This window comes from Branchiostoma floridae, chromosome 1 (assembly GCF_000003815.2).
Source record: "Branchiostoma floridae strain S238N-H82 chromosome 1, Bfl_VNyyK, whole genome shotgun sequence".
Taxonomy (NCBI): Eukaryota; Metazoa; Chordata; class Leptocardii; order Amphioxiformes; family Branchiostomatidae; genus Branchiostoma; species Branchiostoma floridae.
Genome location: NC_049979.1, coordinates 27,542,682 through 27,560,724, shown reverse-complemented (window position 1 = coordinate 27,560,724; position 18,043 = coordinate 27,542,682). Strand labels below are relative to the sequence as shown.

Here is an 18,043-nt window from a genome sequence, read left to right as displayed (position 1 = left end):
AGCGTCTAAATGTTTTAAGCTCACATGTTTGAAACAAAGTAAGGAAACTTCCAGATCATGTACAACGCAAATGTTTATTTCTCTAACCGACATAAGGAAATCTACATACGCAAGTTACAAGTTAATTACAACATGGCAAGATCACTTAAAATCGTTTCATTTATTTTACAATACTAAACATAACATTTCGTTTACTTAAAATAATAAAAAGAAGCACAGTAACGCTTACTATATCTATAGTACATACATACAAACTGGGTGTATAAGTACAAAAGTAAGTACAAAGTTTGAAAGATACATGAAATATATACAACGATAATCAACACAAGAATCTTATGCTACTAAGTGACTTCTATTTCTATATAATACTAACTAAAAAATACTAAGCTTATCTACCTAAATATAAAAAGACAAAATTGATAAAATGACGCTAGTAGTCACTTGGTGTGTAGACCCGTGGTGGCAGGTGTCGCCGCCTGATGCGCTGAGCTGCCTTCCTCTTCTTGGCACTGAAGGAACAACATTGCCCGTTCAAATTTTAGCGCAAGTTGTGTTTTAGGTCGGTACATACACAACACTCATGTGATTACAGAGACAAATTACTTAGTAATGCAAGTATGACGTAGCATTATATACATTGTGATATAATTACTGAATGGATGCTATGACATGTCAAGGTTTACACAAAATGATTAGAAAGGTCCAAAACGTAGTACCTCTTATTGTCTCCTTCGGTTCGTCGCTTCTTGGGTGCTGGTCCGGGAGAAATCGTAGAGAAACGAGAAGGCGTTACAGTTTGCAAGACAGTGAGAATAGGTCGAACGGGAGAGGCAGGAGAGTCTGGAGAAGAACTTGAGGAGGAGGAAGAGGAGGAAGAGGAGGAGGAAAAAGAAGAATCCAGAAGTGAAAACTCCGCGGTCGTGGTGGTGGGTGTGGGTGTGGGTGTGGAGTGGGCCTGCGGTGCCGGTGGTACCTCCCGAGATGACGGCCCGGGAACAGCGGCTGGGGCCTGGTCTGACAGGACTGGCGGGGTGGGAGCGGTCGGTCGGCCGGAGGTGCCTGGGCCCTGAGATGGCTGCTGGGCGCTGGTTGCTCGCTGACAGAAGGTCACTGGGTCCTCCCCGGCATAAGACAGCGCCGCCGCCAAGGCTTCACGCATCTGCTCGGTCGACAGCGAGTTCAGCTTTTTCGGCCAAGGCAGATGCTTGGGCCAGAACGTCGGGCGTGTGTTGTCCTTTCCGAATCCCATTCTCTTGTCGCCAGGCTGCAGTGCCCTGAGCCAGTGAGAGAGGAGCTGTCTGCCCTCTTTGCTTTTAACCCGCGCCACGGGTACAGATGGCGGCTTCAGTTGAGTCACCACCTTGCTGACCTCCGACTGCGGGCCTTCTGGAACTTCTCTCGGCGCGGTGTTCTCAACTGAAAAGAATAAAGAAGACAAGAAATGTTTAATATGATACAGAATCTAAAATGAAGACCTTTATTGCAAATTTCGCCCCCAGCTCATAAATGCGTTGGCATACAACATAAACTAATAGCATAGCTTATCAAACTCTGTTTCAACATTGCTCCCAAGTGGTGAACAAAATATAAAGGAAAACGTATGGTTTCGGCTGTTAGGCCAGATAAGAATAAATGGCACCAGCTGGGTACAACGCGTTCTTCGCGGAGCTGGCCAGGAACACACCGGTGTCCGGCATGCTTCAGATTGCAGGCGACGACACTGCAATCAGGATTGCCAAGAAAGTGGCAAAAGGAAAAATCCTCCTGGGACAGGAAAGGTATGGCCAGTATTTCTCGTACTTGCAGAAGAAGGCACCACTTCTGTGTACTTTTGTACATAGCATTGGCAAGGAAGGTCACATCCCCGCTGATGTTTCTACCCTTATCCTTAACTTGATAAAGATTCTAATCTCAACCTTTGACAAAGTTCCTGAGCCATCTCCTAGCAGCTACCCACCTCCACCAGACTCTTCCCCACTTTCTTTCTTCCCTTCCCTGCCTAAGCGATGTGGCCTACCTTGCTATGCTATGGACAAAAGACGCCGTGCCGTGAAAGCCCAGGATGGTTGTAGGAAGGAGTCCTACGGACATCCTACCCTCACGCCTGGTCTTTTCACAATCTTCTGCAAGCACGGGATCTGCTATGGTTTTGAGGCGATGACAAGCTGCGAGTCCCCATATCACCCCTACGAAATCTTCCGCACACGTTTTGAAATAGCTCCACAGATTGTTGTGTATGATAATGCATGCAAACTCCACAGGTACGCCATGAACAGAGAACCTCACTTCTTCCGTAACACCACCTTTCTAGTTGACCGCTTTCACTTCAAGGGACACATTGGATGTTCTCTTGGCTACTCCATGGACACCTATAAGACTTTCTCTGACATAAGTACCATCAACTCACAAGTTAACGAACAGGCTAACTCCGGGCTGATCAGAATCCAACCACAAGTCTCCTACATGACTCCCACTAACTTCATGTTTCACACCTCCCTATTTCTGGCTATTCGTAACATGGATGCAATCTCATCATTGACTTTCAACTCACACTAAGTACACAATGTGCTAACAGCTCTGTTCCGGTATTCTTGTCGGACTTGAAAAAATGCTTTCGGGACTTTGTTTAGCAGGGCTCCCCTCCCCTCTTTGACATGCAGCATGGCATTCCGCAAACAATAGTGCTGGCTTTACCTTTTACTTCTGTATTGGCATTGTATATGTTCAATGTATATATGCGAGTGACATGATGTCTTTTGTCATTGTGTCATGTATAATTGTAATTATTTTTGTGAGCCTGCTTTTGTGATTGCATATGTTTGTTCGATGTAATTTGTATTTGCTAAGTAGTTTTTTTCATTTAACGAATTTTCGTTTTCTACGAAAAAAATATATGGTGTACTATTGTGCCTGTATTTCATTGTCGACAGGAATAGAAGATAATCTCCTTCTTAATGTTCTTCGTGAAATAAAACATTTCTCGTGCAAGTACATTGGTTTCTTGCTTCGTATCAGTTAAAAACTAGTGTATAAAGATAGGGTATATATTCAGTTATATTACTTTTGACTCTAAGTTCATCATTGTTATGGTTTGTGTTCTCAGTTATATTACTTTTGAATCTAAGCTCATTATTGTTATGGTTTGATATCTCTGTTATATCACTGTTGAATCTAAGTTCATTATTGTTATGGCTTTATTGAAATCACTTTTGTTATTTTTGCTGTCATTTTGTTGGATGGTCCCCCAACTCGTCTTTGTTTCTGTTTATTTGAAAACCCATTAAAAAAAGATATGGTATATATTCCGATAGAATAACGTTACGTGCGAAGATTGTCTTAGTGGATCGAACACACACAGTTTCTTACCACCGTGACGTTGCGTGCAAAGATAGTCTTAATCAGTGGAGGGAACACACGCAGTTCACGCAGTTTATTTATTACAACCGTAACGTAGCGTGCAAATATCGTTATAGCTGAGGGAACACACGCAGTTTATTACAACCGTAACGTAGCGTGCAAATATCGTTATAGCTGAGGGAACACACGCAGTTTATTATCACCGTAACGTAGCGTGCAAATATCGTTATAGCTGAGGGAACACACGCAGTTTATTATCACCGTAACGTAGCGTGCAAATATCGTTATAGCTGAGGGAACACACGCAGTTTATTATCACCGTAACGTAGCGTGCAAATATCGTTATAGCTGAGGGAACACACGCAGTTTATTATCACCGTAACGTAGCGTGCAAATATCGTTATAGCTGAGGGAACACACGCAGTTTATTATCACCGTAACGTAGCGTGCAAATATCGTTATAGCTGAGGGAACACACGCAGTTTATTATCACCGTAACGTAGCGTGCAAATATCGTTATAGCTGAGGGAACACACGCAGTTTATTATCACCGTAACGTAGCGTGCAAATATCGTTATAGCTGAGGCAACACACGCAGTTTATTATCACCGTAACGTAGCGTGCAAATATCGTTATAGCTGAGGGAACACACGCAGTTTATTATCTCCACCGTGCGAAAATCGTCTTAGTGGACAAAGATAGTCTTAATCAGTGGAGGGAACACACGCAGTTCACGCAGTTTATTACCACCGTAACATTGCGTGCACAGATCGTTGTAGCTGAGGGAACACACGCAGTTTATTTAGCGGTAGGGATACACGCAAAACAAACTTGGCCGGGCTGGCAGGTAGCACGTACGAAATGTCGGGGCGCGTATCAAATTTTCCCGGCCCGTGTAACCACCGAGTGACGTACGAAATGTTGTCGGGGCGCGTATCAAATTTTCCCGGCCCGTGTAACCACCGAGGAGACGTACGAAATGTTGTCGGGGCGCGTATCAAATTTTCCCGGCCCGTGTAACCACCGAGGAGACGTACGAAATGTTGTCGGGACGCGTATCAAATTGTCAATAATGCGTGCAAAGATTGATTAAATGTTGTCGGGACGCGTATCAAATTTTCCCGGCCCGTGTAACCACCGAGAGACGTACGAAATGTTGTCGGGGCGCGGGCTCCGAGAGACGTACGAAATGTTGTCGGGGCGTTGTCGGGGCGCGTATCAAATTTTCCCGGCCCGTGTAACCACCGAGGAGACGTACGAAATGTTGTCGGGACGCGTATCAAATTTTCCCGGCCCGTGTAACCACCGAGGAGACGTACGAAATGTTGTCGGGACGCGTATCAAATTGTCAATAATGCGTGCAAAGATTGATTAAATGTTGTCGGGACGCGTATCAAATTTTCCCGGCCCGTGTAACCACCGAGAGACGTACGAAATGTTGTCGGGGCGCGGGCTCCGAGAGACGTACGAAATGTTGTCGGGGCGCGGGCTCCGGGGCGCGTACCAAATTTTCCCGGCCCGTGTAACAAACTGTCAATAATGCGTGCAAAGATTGATTACCGCCCCGAGACCCGTAAAGGAACGCGCGTGCCAACTCAGCGCGGCGTGACGAAAAACACGTATACGTGTATTGGTAAGCCCGGGGAAGCTGTGACGAGACCCGTAAAGGAATGCGCGTGCCAACTCAGGGCGGCGTGACGAAAAACACGTTTACGTGTATTGGTAAGCCCGGGGAAGAATCTCACGCGCGTGCAAATGCGTGTAAATCTTCGGATATGGGTACCCATATATACCTGAGGGCCCATGTGCCCTTTTCGTAATGTGTATTCAGGCCACTTTAGTCTTTGTAATCCGTTGACAGCCGCCCGAAATCAACGTAATTTGTAATCAGCACATAACGTGTAGTTGGTCGCTTTTATTCTACGAAAAGCGTAGGCAGTACGTTGCCTTTATGCAACGTAAAACGTGATTGACCTATAGTCTAGCTGCACTGTTTGCTCCTCAAAATGCAGGAAATATCGTTTCAGAGGCTCAAGCTAAGATTTAAAATTTGCGAAGAATACCGACTTCAACAGACACTCTAACTATGAATTGATGCAGAGGAGGTGAGGACAAATTAGAGAACAAAAGTAAGTCAAAGCTGAGACAAGGTTGAGTTTGGCAATTAATTCATAGTTTATATGTTGTATACTTCACTGGCAGATCTGCTCATGTAGCGTCACTGACAAAAGTAGTGGATACTACCACTACTATCAAGTTGTTTGCAACCGTTTGGCTTGAATCGCTTAACAAACTTTAATCATAAACATGCGATCTTTATTGACACCACAAAACTACGACACAGCAACTTTCATAAGGTCTACTAACAACCAAGTGTTTACAAATAAATTACATACATGAATGTGCATGAATAAGTATGAAATGACACTATTTCTAAGGTCTAAACATTCTTAATTTTATCTGTATTATATATATAACGTTACTTACCTAGTTTGTACACTGTAATGGTTATTTTCTCTTAGGATGCAGTAGTTGAATTTGTCTCAGTGAACAGAATAACAGTCGCAGGCAATTTGCCGGTGTCTATGTCAACGTGCATGTCTTCTTAATATTGTCTAAGTTGACAGTATAATTTGTTGTCATACATCTGTGTATGCTTGTTTTTTATAGGTCTCAATGTGTTATGAAAGATGAAAGTATTAACTTGATTTAACATGGTCTACCACAAGAGGCCCAACGTGGCCGACTTGAGTCGAACTTGACCATCAGCCAACACCTACCTACCTAGTCTCCTTCCCTGCAAAACTACGGTATACCTCCCTTTTTATGAAGATTCTTAGTGATCGAAAGTATACTACACTATCAGGCTTGCTCCTGAAGCTTCACCAAAAAAGTCAGACGAACCCGACAAGAAATCCCTTCGTATCGCCTTTAGTCAAATATGACGCTAGCTTTTGCCAACCGATCGTCGAATGGTACACCCGAATAACGTGCTCACTATCCTCTCGACATGGCCTTTGTGTTTTCGCTGAAAAATCGTAAAGTCAGCCACGTACTGAGACCTTTTCAAGTTTATTGAACGAGCAAATATCAAGGTTTTGATTCTCTTTGGTCCATTCATTTACTGTCTGTTCAGATTCACAGAAGGTGAGTGTTGGTGGGAATCGCTCGGGTTGTAGCAAAATTTTGAAGCAGCCATCTTGAATCCGAACTGGGAACAGGAAAAGGTTGGAACGCGCAAGGAGGTTAACCTCCTTGGAACGCGGTAGTTCACTAAATTTGGTATTTTTGTCAGGCAAGTAAATGTTAAAACCTATTTAATCTACTGTAGGAGTTAAATAGTGTCTTACATCTTCTAACAGTAACGACTCAGCGAGTCAGAAAGAGGACTAAGACAAGAAGATGTCGACTACTAAAAATGGAAATTTTGAAATTTGCAGATGCTTTTAGAAATTTCCAGTTTTGTAGAGGCTTTGTGTCACTTAAAATGGTTGTAATGTGAATCTTATTGACTATGTAGTGGGTGATTGGAATATGATTTAAAGCAGCAGTCTAATTGTTGCAGTGTTTAATTGTACGCTCTAGTCCTACATGGTGCAAATTTCTCAAATGATGGAAAAAGCTGGGCCGGCTACCTGGCCAGGCTACCAGGATAACCCTTTCTGTATTACAAGGGCCTGCATGGGGCTTTTGCTTCTAACTAAGGGAATTGCCATGAGGTTAAACTGGATCAGTGGCATTCCAATCATCAAGTGGGTGGGCTTGATGTGCCTTATGCTTAGGCATATACTATAGTAGTTACTATCTAGGTTAAAAGTACAGGAATAAAAGTATTGTTGAGTGTAAAACTATGCTTTATTCTTTCAATTGTTGTGATTTTTTGGCATGCATTAGAGATCAGAGCTCGAAATACTGGGTGCATGTGCACCCAGGTGCACCCAAAATTGGAGCTGTGCACCCGATTATTTTCTGTGGGTGCACAGGGTGCACCCAAATATTTTCTTAGGTTTATGTATGTAAAGATATCAAAGTATACTAGTATACATCATATTTTTGACATCTAAGCATTAGAAAGATAATCAAAATGTCTGTCATGGTACTTGTTTAAGAATCTGATATTAGGTTATTACTTAAATTTAAGTGGTGCACCCAAAATTTTTTGGTGCACCCAATTTCTAAAGCTGGGTGCACCAGTGCACCTAATCCCAAAAATGAATTTCGAGCCCTGGAGATGTAGTCTGCAGAGGAAGTCATCCATAAAATTTACTTGCTGTCTGGTCTATTGTTTGTTTTTAAATGCTTGATAAGCTCATGACAAGTTTTACGTACCATTGTTATTCTATTATCTATGTTTATATTGAAGATTTTCCACTGTCTTACAACACCAAAATTAGCTTACCTCGAATTTTCAGTCGCACTTCCGTCGAACTTCTTCAGGAGTGATGATTCAGTGATGATACTCTGATCACGTGACTTAGAGACACGTGATTCGAGTAACGAATCATAAATGCCTGGCTCTAAGTCACGTGATCAGAGTAACTGAATCATCACTCCTGAAGAAGGTCGACGGAGGTGCGACTGAAAATATGAGGTAAGCTAATTTTGGTGTTGTAAGACAGTGGAAAATCTTCAATATGTACTACGTCAACACAGATGAGCTTTCATGCTATTATCTATGTTGTATGATTTACAGTACATGCACATCTAGATTGAAAAAAACTGGGATGTTACTTACCATAAAATTTTACAAATGTAACCGTTATCTTTGTAAAAGAGTGTATGACTTATCACATCTGCAAAGATCATACTAGTAGAGAAATGACTTGTACCCTTTATTAATACAGTAAAGTTGCGGTGAACAAGCCAACCAGCACGAGCTGTCACTATGGATGAAGATGACCGCTTCTGTAAGTTAGTCTTCTATTACTTGGTTTTGCTCATAAAATGTAACATACATGCACAACGTGACTTTGGTAACTTTTGGTCACTTTAGAATGGAACCACATCAGCAAACTATCAGTGCTGACATGTGACTTGTCGGTAAATCAAGTTAGCAGGTACTGACTGTCACATTTCAATGAGTCATTTAATATTGACATTTAGTAAATCAGCTTTACTTTCACCCCTTTAACTGACAAGTACTTACTAATAATAGGCTTGCTATGACTTCTTGCTACTGTTGGTTACTGTCTGGACAGTATTGAAATGCCACTGGGAATCACAGACATGTCACAACAAATTAATTCTTGGATTTGCCCGTCTCATTCTTGGGTCTTTCACAGATGCCATGGGTTTGTTTTCATTTTGTCTGTTCATTCATTCCCTTCAAAAGTAAAAAAAAAAAAAAGAAATGAAATTGGTGTCGCCTTTATGTGTAATTTTTCTAACCTTTTGATCCGATACAAAATAATGACAAAAATTTCCAAACAACTTCTCCCCTAGGTGTTATGCAACTTTCCATGTTGGACCAAAAGTTCAAATACTGCAGCTCTACCTAGTGGTGCTAAATGGAACTGCAGTAAGAAATGTGAGAGTTACCTTCAAAATTCAATGATCTACCAACCTGAGGACATTATTCACAGATTGTCCACATCTGTGTGTGTTGTACATTATCTAAACCTAGGGTGTGACTTCTGTGGCACATACGAAGATGATGCAGTGTGTCCAAATCTGGGACCCATCCAGACCATGGAAGACTCTGAGGTTCAGTCTCGTGCTCGAGCCTCCCTTCCCAAGGGACTGGCCATTCAGAACACAACAGGTCAGTCGGGTTTTAGATGTCTCCTTCTAAAATGTGTGAGATGTCCCTGCGGCTCAACTGGTAGAAGCTCTCACAGTTGAGCTTTTTCCAATTACCAGCATCCCAGTGTAAGTCGCAGAGTCAGGATATCTCGGGAGGGGCTGTGCCGTTCTTCGGAAGGGATGTGAAATGGGAGTCCTATGTTTAAGGAGATGCATTGAGCACTTTGATAAAAGGGAAAGGGATAAAAACAAGGAAGCTTCCTGACCTTTCTGCCACAAGCGTTATATCAACAATGCTAAAATATGTATGTCAAGGAGAATGAATATGCTAGTAGTTTGAAAGTATATGGTACCTCCTGATGATGAAGAAAAGGGTGTAAACTGGCTGTTTTTGTTATACCATTCTCATGTTCTGTATGTCTGATACATGTTTTGTACAACATTCTTGATCATTGGCCTGGTGCTTTGGGACCTTTTTTTGCCTGTGCCTGCATCTGTTTTGGAGTTTCCCAACAATGTCGTCTGTAGAATCAAGTCAGTTTTGCCTAATAGAGGATTGAATTGCTGTCATGTCCCCTTACCATGACAAAAGATGACATATGCTTTTCTTCTATCCTCAGATGGTGCAGAAGGTGTATTTGCCAGAGTACCTTTGAGTGAAAGAATGCAGTTTGGACCAGTGGAGGCCAAGAGAGTTCAATCTGCTCCACATGGAAAACAAGTCTTTCCACTGAAGGTTAAAATCTATTGACTTTCATTTAGTTTCAACATAGAAATTTTCTGTCACCATTGTAAGAACTAGCAGAAGACTATCTTTGTTGTGTATGTATCTATGCCTCCTCACATCTGTTTTGAGGTGGTGTTTTTGTTGTATTTGTCTCAAACTTTGTACTATAGTATTGTGCTTTTCCATAGTCTTTTAGTTCGGCAATGGGGCAGATTGTGCACTTGCACTAGTTACCAAATTATCACCATTTATTTTAACTTCACCATGATCTAATTGTAGTGTGGCCAGCCTTTTCTAAAGCTTGTGTTCTACAGCATTTAATTTCTACTTTTGCGCTACATATGAAACTTGTCTTTTCCTCAGGTGTTCAGCCCAGATGGTAGTTACCTGTACCTGGATACCACAGACGATGAAGCCTGCAACTGGATGAAGTTTGTCCGTCCAGCTACACTGGGCACAGAGCAGAACCTACTGGCCTACCAGAAAGGGACAAACGTGTTCTTTCTTACACAAAAGGTACAACCTGCTGATGATGTGGCTTCAATTTTATTTCTTTGCTTAGCTTCTACAGTATTGGTAGTTCATTTTAACTCTCCCTCCATGTTTGCATGGGATGTCCCTGTGGCTCAACTGTTAACTGCTTTCACAGTTGAGCTCCTGGTTCCAATTACATGTAGTTTGAAACTTAGAGACCCTAAATTGAGTGCCATGGTCAGGACATCTTGGTTTGGTTATACAATCTTTCAAAATGGGTGTTCTGTGTTCAAAGGCGTGCTTCAAGCATATTAAGAGGGGAAGGGCTAGCAACCCCTCTCTGTAGATGTATTCCCTGCTACAGAAACAGCTTGCTGGCCTATGTCCCACTAGGAACTATAAGGGGAACAACAGCCATGTTTTGGCAACTACTCTTGTCAGCTGTCTTCATAATGCATACTTCAGGTTACATACAATGTGCCAACCTGATGAGGCTACGTACCGGTATATACATGTATGTACTGTCTGTAGAGAGTGGATGTTGATCTTGAGAACTCTCCCTCATTTTTAGGATATTCCCATTGGTGGAGAGTTGAAGGTGTGGTATGCTCCCAGTTATGCCAAGAAAATGGGACATCACCTGCTGACACCTGGAGGGCACCTGTCTCGGGGTGAGTTATTACAGTTCTTTGCTGGTATAGTAATTGATTTTGTTGTTTGAAAAGCAGAAAACTTTTTGCTGTCATTGTGTGAATTGAAAGGTATATATGTTGCAATCGCAAACATGTATGTATGTTTTCCCTTGCTTCATAGGTGGGTCAACCCTAGTGGTTCCCCCAGACAAGGAGAGTGGTGCAACGCCAGTTCAGCCTAAGGCTAACAAGCGCAGCACAACATCCACAGTTAACAAGACGGCAGAACAGGAAGGCATCACAAATGAAATAGACACATCTCTAGGACAATCTAAATCACCAGAATCTGATTTCCACCAATCAAAGAAGGTCACTCATTGGGAAGTACAAGAAAATGTAATCAAAAGGGCAGCAGCAGACCCACTTAACGGTCCAACAATAAAGCGAGGTAAAAGTCGAGGTCAAAGTAAAAAGAAAGCATCAACCTTGACCAATGGTAAAAGTGTCACCAGAGCAAAAAAGGTGAACACCAACAAGATAAAAGAGGAGAAGACACACTCTCCGATTCCGTGTGCAGGATGCTCTGAGATATTCGAGAATGAAAATGTTTTACAAGAACATATAGAGAAAGAGCATCCAGATAAGGTAGAGCAGGGAAGTAAAAGACCCAGGAGGTCTTCTATTAAGTCTTTCGTCTGCCATATCTGTCATGACCGCTTTGCTAAGAATAGCGAGCTGCTACTTCATCATAGTATCCACCATGCACTATATGATGCTGAAGAGCTGAAATGCACAGAACCTCAAAATTGGGACGATGAAGTACAGGACGAAAGTGACGAATGGGCCGACAACATCGAAAGCGATACCAATGAGGAACCTACAGTCGCCACAAAGAGAAGGAAACTGAATGGACCAGCCAAAAAGAAGAGCGTGAAAAGGAGGAAACGTAAAGGAAGAGGCAAGAAGAAGAGCGCAGAATTACTGGAGTATGAACTGGAACACGCTGAGCAAATGTGGTGCGCTCATTGTGACCTGGCATTCAGCTCTACAGGTACTTTTAATCAACACGGTAGAATAGTCCATGGATTTCTGACAGGCCAAGAGACAAAGGCCCAAGCACAAGTCACCACAGTAGATTGTCAACATTGCGGTACTCCATTCTGCTCTTCGTTGAAGCTGAAAAGGCATTGTTTATCCCTTCACAACTCAAACAGCAAGGCTTACAAGTGTGGCACCTGTGAGAGTGAGTTTTCACTTCCTAGAGATCTCCACAATCATGTAAAACAGGCAGGTTCGAAATGTAGGATAAATTGCCAGGATTGTGGCCAAAGCTTTACCAGCCTAGCTACAGTCAGGGTGCACCAGCAGCAAAAGCATGTTAATCTAACGTGCCAACATTGTGGCAAAGAATGTGCAAACGCAGGTACCCTGTCTATGCATGCTAGTACCCATGTACAAGAAAGACAAGTCAATGAGGAAGACATGCTCTGGTGCTCTTACTGCGATGAAGTTTTTCTTCCATTCTATTTCTACGAACACCAGAAAGACTGTCATGGTGTTGAAAATGATGTCTTAAACACGGACAAACCAGTACGTAAGTGCCTGCTGTGCCAAGCACCATTTACAAGTGAGGCACTTCTTCATAGCCATGTGCTTACAATTCATAGACTGGAAGACAAAGGAGAGGTGGACACAGATCAGAAGACGTCCGTCTGCGAGACGTGTTCGGAAGGATTCTCAGGTCCTAAGGATCACCAGGCTCACCTGAAGCGTATGGAAGGAAAGTGTGTGGTGAGTTGTCAAGACTGTGAGGAAAGGTTCAATAGCCTTCCCTCCTTGCGATTCCACAAGGTGAGCCAACACCAGACAGCAAAACTGACCGACTCTTCTGGTACGACATCTCGCCACAACGCTCCAAGGCAGAAAGATTCGGACGCTCTGAAATGGTGCGAGTACTGCGATCAACCGTTTCAGTCTTCAGACGCCTGCAGAAAACATATGACAAAGTATCATGGCACTGGTGTGGGTATTGGAACATCATCATCGGTAGTGCTAGAATTCTGCAATCTCTGTGATGCACCCTTCACCTTCAGGAGAACACTCCGGTCCCATCTACAGGAAGTGCACAAGGTATACCCAGAAAGTGCTTTACAGATGGACGCCACCATTGCCCCGGTTCATGAATGTGAGACGTGTTGCGAGAAGTTCCAAGGGCCAGCACAGTTACAAGCACATCTGGAAGAGAGAATGGGAGAGTGCACAATGAGTTGCCAACAATGTGGAGAGTCTTTCGAGAGTTTTGCTAGTCTTCGTTTACATGAATATCACAGACACTCCGTGGTGGAATGTAAACTTTGCCGGGAGACTTTTGTAACTGTCCACTCTCTTGGGAAGCACATGAAGAAGGTCCATGAAAATAGAGAAGACAGAAAGCCAGATTCACCAGACTGGTGCCAATACTGCGACATAAGCTTTGCAGAGAAGAAAAGCTTCACCAAGCATATGAAGGTGTACCATGGGGTGGATTGGAGCATGACTGACAGTATCGGTGCAAGTACAAAGAGTGCAATGCAGGAAAAGCTGCATATTTGTAATCTATGTGATGCACCATTTACCAGCATGAAATCCATGCTGAAGCATGTGCAAGACATACATGGGATACACACGGACAGTGTTACATCAATTTCTCTTAATATCCCTAAAACGTACAAGTGTCCAACATGTTTGAAGGTGCTTCAAGGCCCCAAGCAACTTCAGGATCATCTTGTTGACAGAAACGGTCAGTGTAAGATGACGTGTAAGGCATGCCGGGAAACCTTCAACAGTCTGCCATTGCTACGGTTGCATGAGAGCAATATGCACCGCTCTGTCAAATGTATGTTGTGCGACGCCACATTTAGGAATCCGCCTGGGCTAGGTAAGCACATGAAGCAAGCGCACAACCCTGATTTCAAGGCAACATTGGGCTTCAACCAGAGATGGTGCCCATACTGTGATCAAACATTTGTATACGTTGGCAACTTTAACAAGCATATGAAAGACTTTCATTCTCCCTCTGGTTATTCATTGTCATCCTCAAAGAAGCCAGCAGGTGTTGCAGATGCCTTGCCACAATGTGACGTGTGTGAAGCTCCCTTCACTTCTCATAAACTCCTTACAAAACACATACATGAAGCACACAGGCTGCCTGCATTCACCAAAGGCGACATGACGGAAGTTTGCGCACAGCAGAGGCATCAGTGCGAGACCTGCTGTGAGACGTTTCGCTCCGCCAAACATCTGGACGACCATTTGCGTAGCAGCCAAGGCAAGTGCAGGGCGACCTGTTCACAGTGTAATGAAACCTTTTACAGACTCTCCAGCCTGCGCGTACATCAGGCGGAGGAATGTGGTAAGAGTCGCAAGGAGGAACCAGAAGGAAAACAAAGCAATACGTTATGTGAAGACCCTACCATTACAGACCTGGAGTCCATTGTCCTGGCTACACTGGAGCAGCAATGGTGTAGTCACTGCGACTTGACACTGCCTACAGAAAGTGCTTTGTCCAAGCACATGTCAGAGTTGCATGAGGAAGGATCAGTGCCTAAAGGAGCCATGGTTTTCTGTAAGACCTGTAACTCTCCATTCACAGACAAAGCAAAACTTCTCCGACACTATCAGAAGCTGCATAAGATTAGTCCTTCATCCGTAGCTGACTTGGCAAACCTTGTACCCTCATCGGTAGAATGTGGATCCTGTCAGAAGGGTTTCAGCACTGTACACGGATTGGAAGAGCATCTGATGGTCAGGAATCGTGCGTGCCAAGTAGACTGCAAAGCATGTGGGCTCCGATTTCCTAGCATCTTGAGGCTTCGGTGGCACGAATACAGAACGCACGCACGTAGTGAAGAGGGGCCACAACTTGGGACGGGTGTATTTGTTTGTGATATATGTAGCTCTTTCTTCGGCACAACTGAAAGCCTAGCCAACCATCTTAGTAGCCATGCTGGTCAGGATGTGTACCAGTGTACAGTGTGTGGCAAAGCACAACCTGACAATGCCATTCGCCAGCATGTTCTAGCTCATAATGATGAAGTGACACAGGACTTTAGTTGCCCAGGATGCTCAAAGACATTTGATCAGAAGGATGCTCTACTAAACCATCTGCAAACCCACAAACTTTCCACAAACATTCCGTGGAAGTCTAAAGTCAACTTAGAAGAGTTGATAAGTCATCTAGAAGAAGAACGCTCTGACACAGAACAGAAACACAAATGCCCAATGTGCGCAGTAGTATGCCAGTCAGTCAGTCACCTGTGCACTCATATTAAGAAATGCAAGATGTCTACAGCCAAGACATTCTTCAGCTGTGAGCTTTGCAAGGTTAGGTTCATGAGTAAGTCTGCCTTGAGAAATCATCGAGCTCTGCAGCACTCTGGTCCAGGGGAGTGGTTGGGTTGTCCACACTGTGAGTATCGTACGCAGGACGGCATGTATCATCTGTGGAAGCATTTCGAAGAGCACGACCAACTTACTAAGCTGTGCGAAATACCCAGGGATGATGCTGGACCAACAACAATTGTGTGTACTCTATGTGGAACCGGGATGCCAGAAAAGGCGCTCAACTACCATCTGAAGAAACATAAGAAAGTCGAATGTATCTTCAAGTGCAAGTTCTGCCCAGGAGAGTTTTTCACAGACCGGCAGTTACGTCAGCACACGGACAAGCACTTCTATCAAGACGGAGTGATAACCTGCCCCCTTTGCGATTGTCCAATGAGGAAGACAAGGGTCTTAAGCAAACATCTTGTGAAAGTTCACCAGCGATTTCCTTACCAATGCCCAGTGTGTCAGAAAGAGATGATGTACCGCAAGGGTTACGAAGATCATCTCGCAACTCATAAGGGTGACATAGTGCTAGAGGCAAGGCTGGAGATTCTGACCAGCGAGTGTGACATTTGCGGCAAGTATTTTGCCGGGCAGAATCTTATGAAACGGCACAAAGAACAAGTTCACATGAATGTCAGGAAGTTCAAGTGCGACGTCTGCAGTAAGGACTTCAAGAGAAAGGCAGAGCTGGTCATTCATATGTCCGTTCACACGGGTGATCACCCCCATCTGTGCATGTACTGTGGCAAGTCCTTCAAAATTCAAGCCTCCCTCAAGCAGCATATCTCAATCCATTTGAATATCAAAAAGCATGTGTGCCACCTGTGCGGGAGGGCGTTTAATCAGAAAATCAACCTGCGCAAGCATCTAGAGAGCCACAACAGTAGTAAAGAGTTCCAGTGTGAGGCCTGTGGGAAGACCTTCCAGCACAGCGACACCCTGCGCTTACACATGCGACGTACGCACCTGAATGAGGGAAAGTCGTGCAGGTACTGCGGTAAGAAGTTCCTACGCAGTGCCGTCCTACAAATTCACGAGGACGCTGTCCACAACGGCATTCGCAATAAGATGTGTCCGGTGTGCGGACAGGTCATGACTTACAGCCACACGCTACGGAGACACTTTCGGCGGCTGCATCCGGACCTTTTCGACAAGTACTTCCCAGCAAGTGCAACTGGGGAGGGAAACTCAACTGAAACAAAGGCTGATGGCAACCTTGGCGGCAGTGCTGGGTGGAGTAAGTCTCCAAGACGTGGAAGAAAAAGAGGGCAAAGGGACCCCGTCACAACTTTAACACAAGAGCCCACACCCAGTCATCCCTTCACAATGTCAGCGGGGGATAGTTCGAGAGCCCAAAAGTGTGAAGAAGAGGAGATACTAAGTGCCATTGATGGGGTGGTGACAGACAGTGGTGCTGGGGACAGAGACAGTCACACTACATTCATTATCATTGGTGGTGATCAGAACTCCACAGGACAGAATACTGCCAGCTCGGCACAGTTGGTAGAGGATCAAGCCACGATGGCTACAGTAACCACATTAGACCATTGGGTGCCTAGTCAGTTTCAGGGAGGTGCAGCAGTATCTTCCTGTGAAATTATATTACCTGAATAATTGTGGAGTTCACAGCAATAACATTTTATGTTACAAAGGTATATGTCATTGTGTATACAATCTGGATGAAACTATGATGCCCCAGTCACTCTTTGTTATTTGTGACTTTGTAAACAAGAGAAAACATACCTAAATGCACTGTTTCATGTAGGTTTTCAGTTTGTACGACAAGCTTTAAAATTTATCATTCAGTTATTGTAAAAGAGAGATAAGCCAAGTCTAACTGTAATAGTCTCCACAAGTTGCTGTTATAATTACTTTGAGACAACATTTAAAAAGATGTTTTGACTAAAGGACTTGGGACACACCAGGCTAAGAGGCTAAAGAATATATTTTTTTGCATGGCTCAAACCAAGTACATGTGTATCCCAATTTAGCTTTTGCTTGCTTGTACTTGTAGCAATATTAACTGTCTACAATGTAATAATGTCGATGGATCAGAAGTCCACATGTCATATCAGTTATAACACCAGAATGTCATAGAAGTGCCTAATCGGTGGAAGAAAACTCCTCTGCCGGCTAAACTTCTTCCTCCTATTTTACTGTCTTAAACCACCGCAAGATCTGCTAGGAGATTACCTCAAGTTGTGAATGAAAAATCTTAAGTTGTCTGTTATTACAATAGCATACTCATACATCCCTACTGTAAGCCTTTGTATGGACATTGACCAATCAGAAAGAGAGATACGTATACCCGAGCTGAAGGCAATGAGTAGAGTAGAGTAGAGTAGAATACCTACAAGAGATTTTGAAAAAGATTTGATATGCCAAGACTGCTTAGTTACGGAATATTTTCTGCGGAAATTTTGGATTCAAAGTGAAGCACAATTGTAAGTTTTTGACTGTATTTCTTACAAACGGACAAATGTTTTACTTGTGTAGTATTAAACGAACCACGTGTCTCACAGGAATTTGTATCTTTTTTGTGGGTCAGTTTCGATAGGCTGTATGATAATGCCGATGACCCCCTGTTTCTCAATGTACACGTATATTGTGTCATAAGGCCTGGTCATTTGCTCCGCTCACTCAGTAATTTTATTTTGCACTTATGGCAAATGACCCAGCCTTATGTCATGACACCCTATACACCTCAGGTTAATTTGCAGAAACTTGATTAGCAAAGTTCTTT

General features: G+C 43.5%; 2 protein-coding genes across 3 annotated transcripts; one reads left to right on the top strand and one right to left on the bottom strand.

The window, feature by feature from the left end:
• Positions 1-55: 55 nt before the first annotated feature.
• LOC118419161 (flocculation protein FLO11-like) lies at positions 56-1,629 on the bottom strand. Its single transcript, XM_035825481.1, has 2 exons — positions 717-1,629; positions 56-509 (listed from the first exon to the last, which is right to left on the bottom strand). The coding sequence occupies exons 1-2, from the start codon at positions 1,247-1,249 to the stop codon at positions 431-433; spliced, it is 612 nt and encodes a 203-aa protein (XP_035681374.1). The 5' UTR covers positions 1,250-1,629; the 3' UTR covers positions 56-430.
• A 4,697-nt stretch (positions 1,630-6,326) lies between these two features.
• LOC118418840 (zinc finger protein 729-like) lies at positions 6,327-17,825 on the top strand. Of its 2 annotated transcripts, none has more exons than XM_035824905.1 (7): positions 6,327-6,504; positions 8,202-8,264; positions 8,981-9,118; positions 9,720-9,835; positions 10,190-10,342; positions 10,872-10,971; positions 11,114-17,825. In XM_035824905.1, exons 2-7 carry the CDS (start codon positions 8,243-8,245, stop codon positions 16,912-16,914), a joined length of 6,330 nt encoding a protein of 2,109 aa, XP_035680798.1. In that variant the 5' UTR covers positions 6,327-6,504; positions 8,202-8,242; the 3' UTR covers positions 16,915-17,825. The 2 variants fall into 2 exon arrangements, with proteins under 2 accessions (XP_035680798.1, XP_035680809.1); XM_035824916.1 differs by lacking the exon at positions 6,327-6,504 and adding an exon at positions 6,546-6,584.
• Positions 17,826-18,043: the final 218 nt, after the last annotated feature.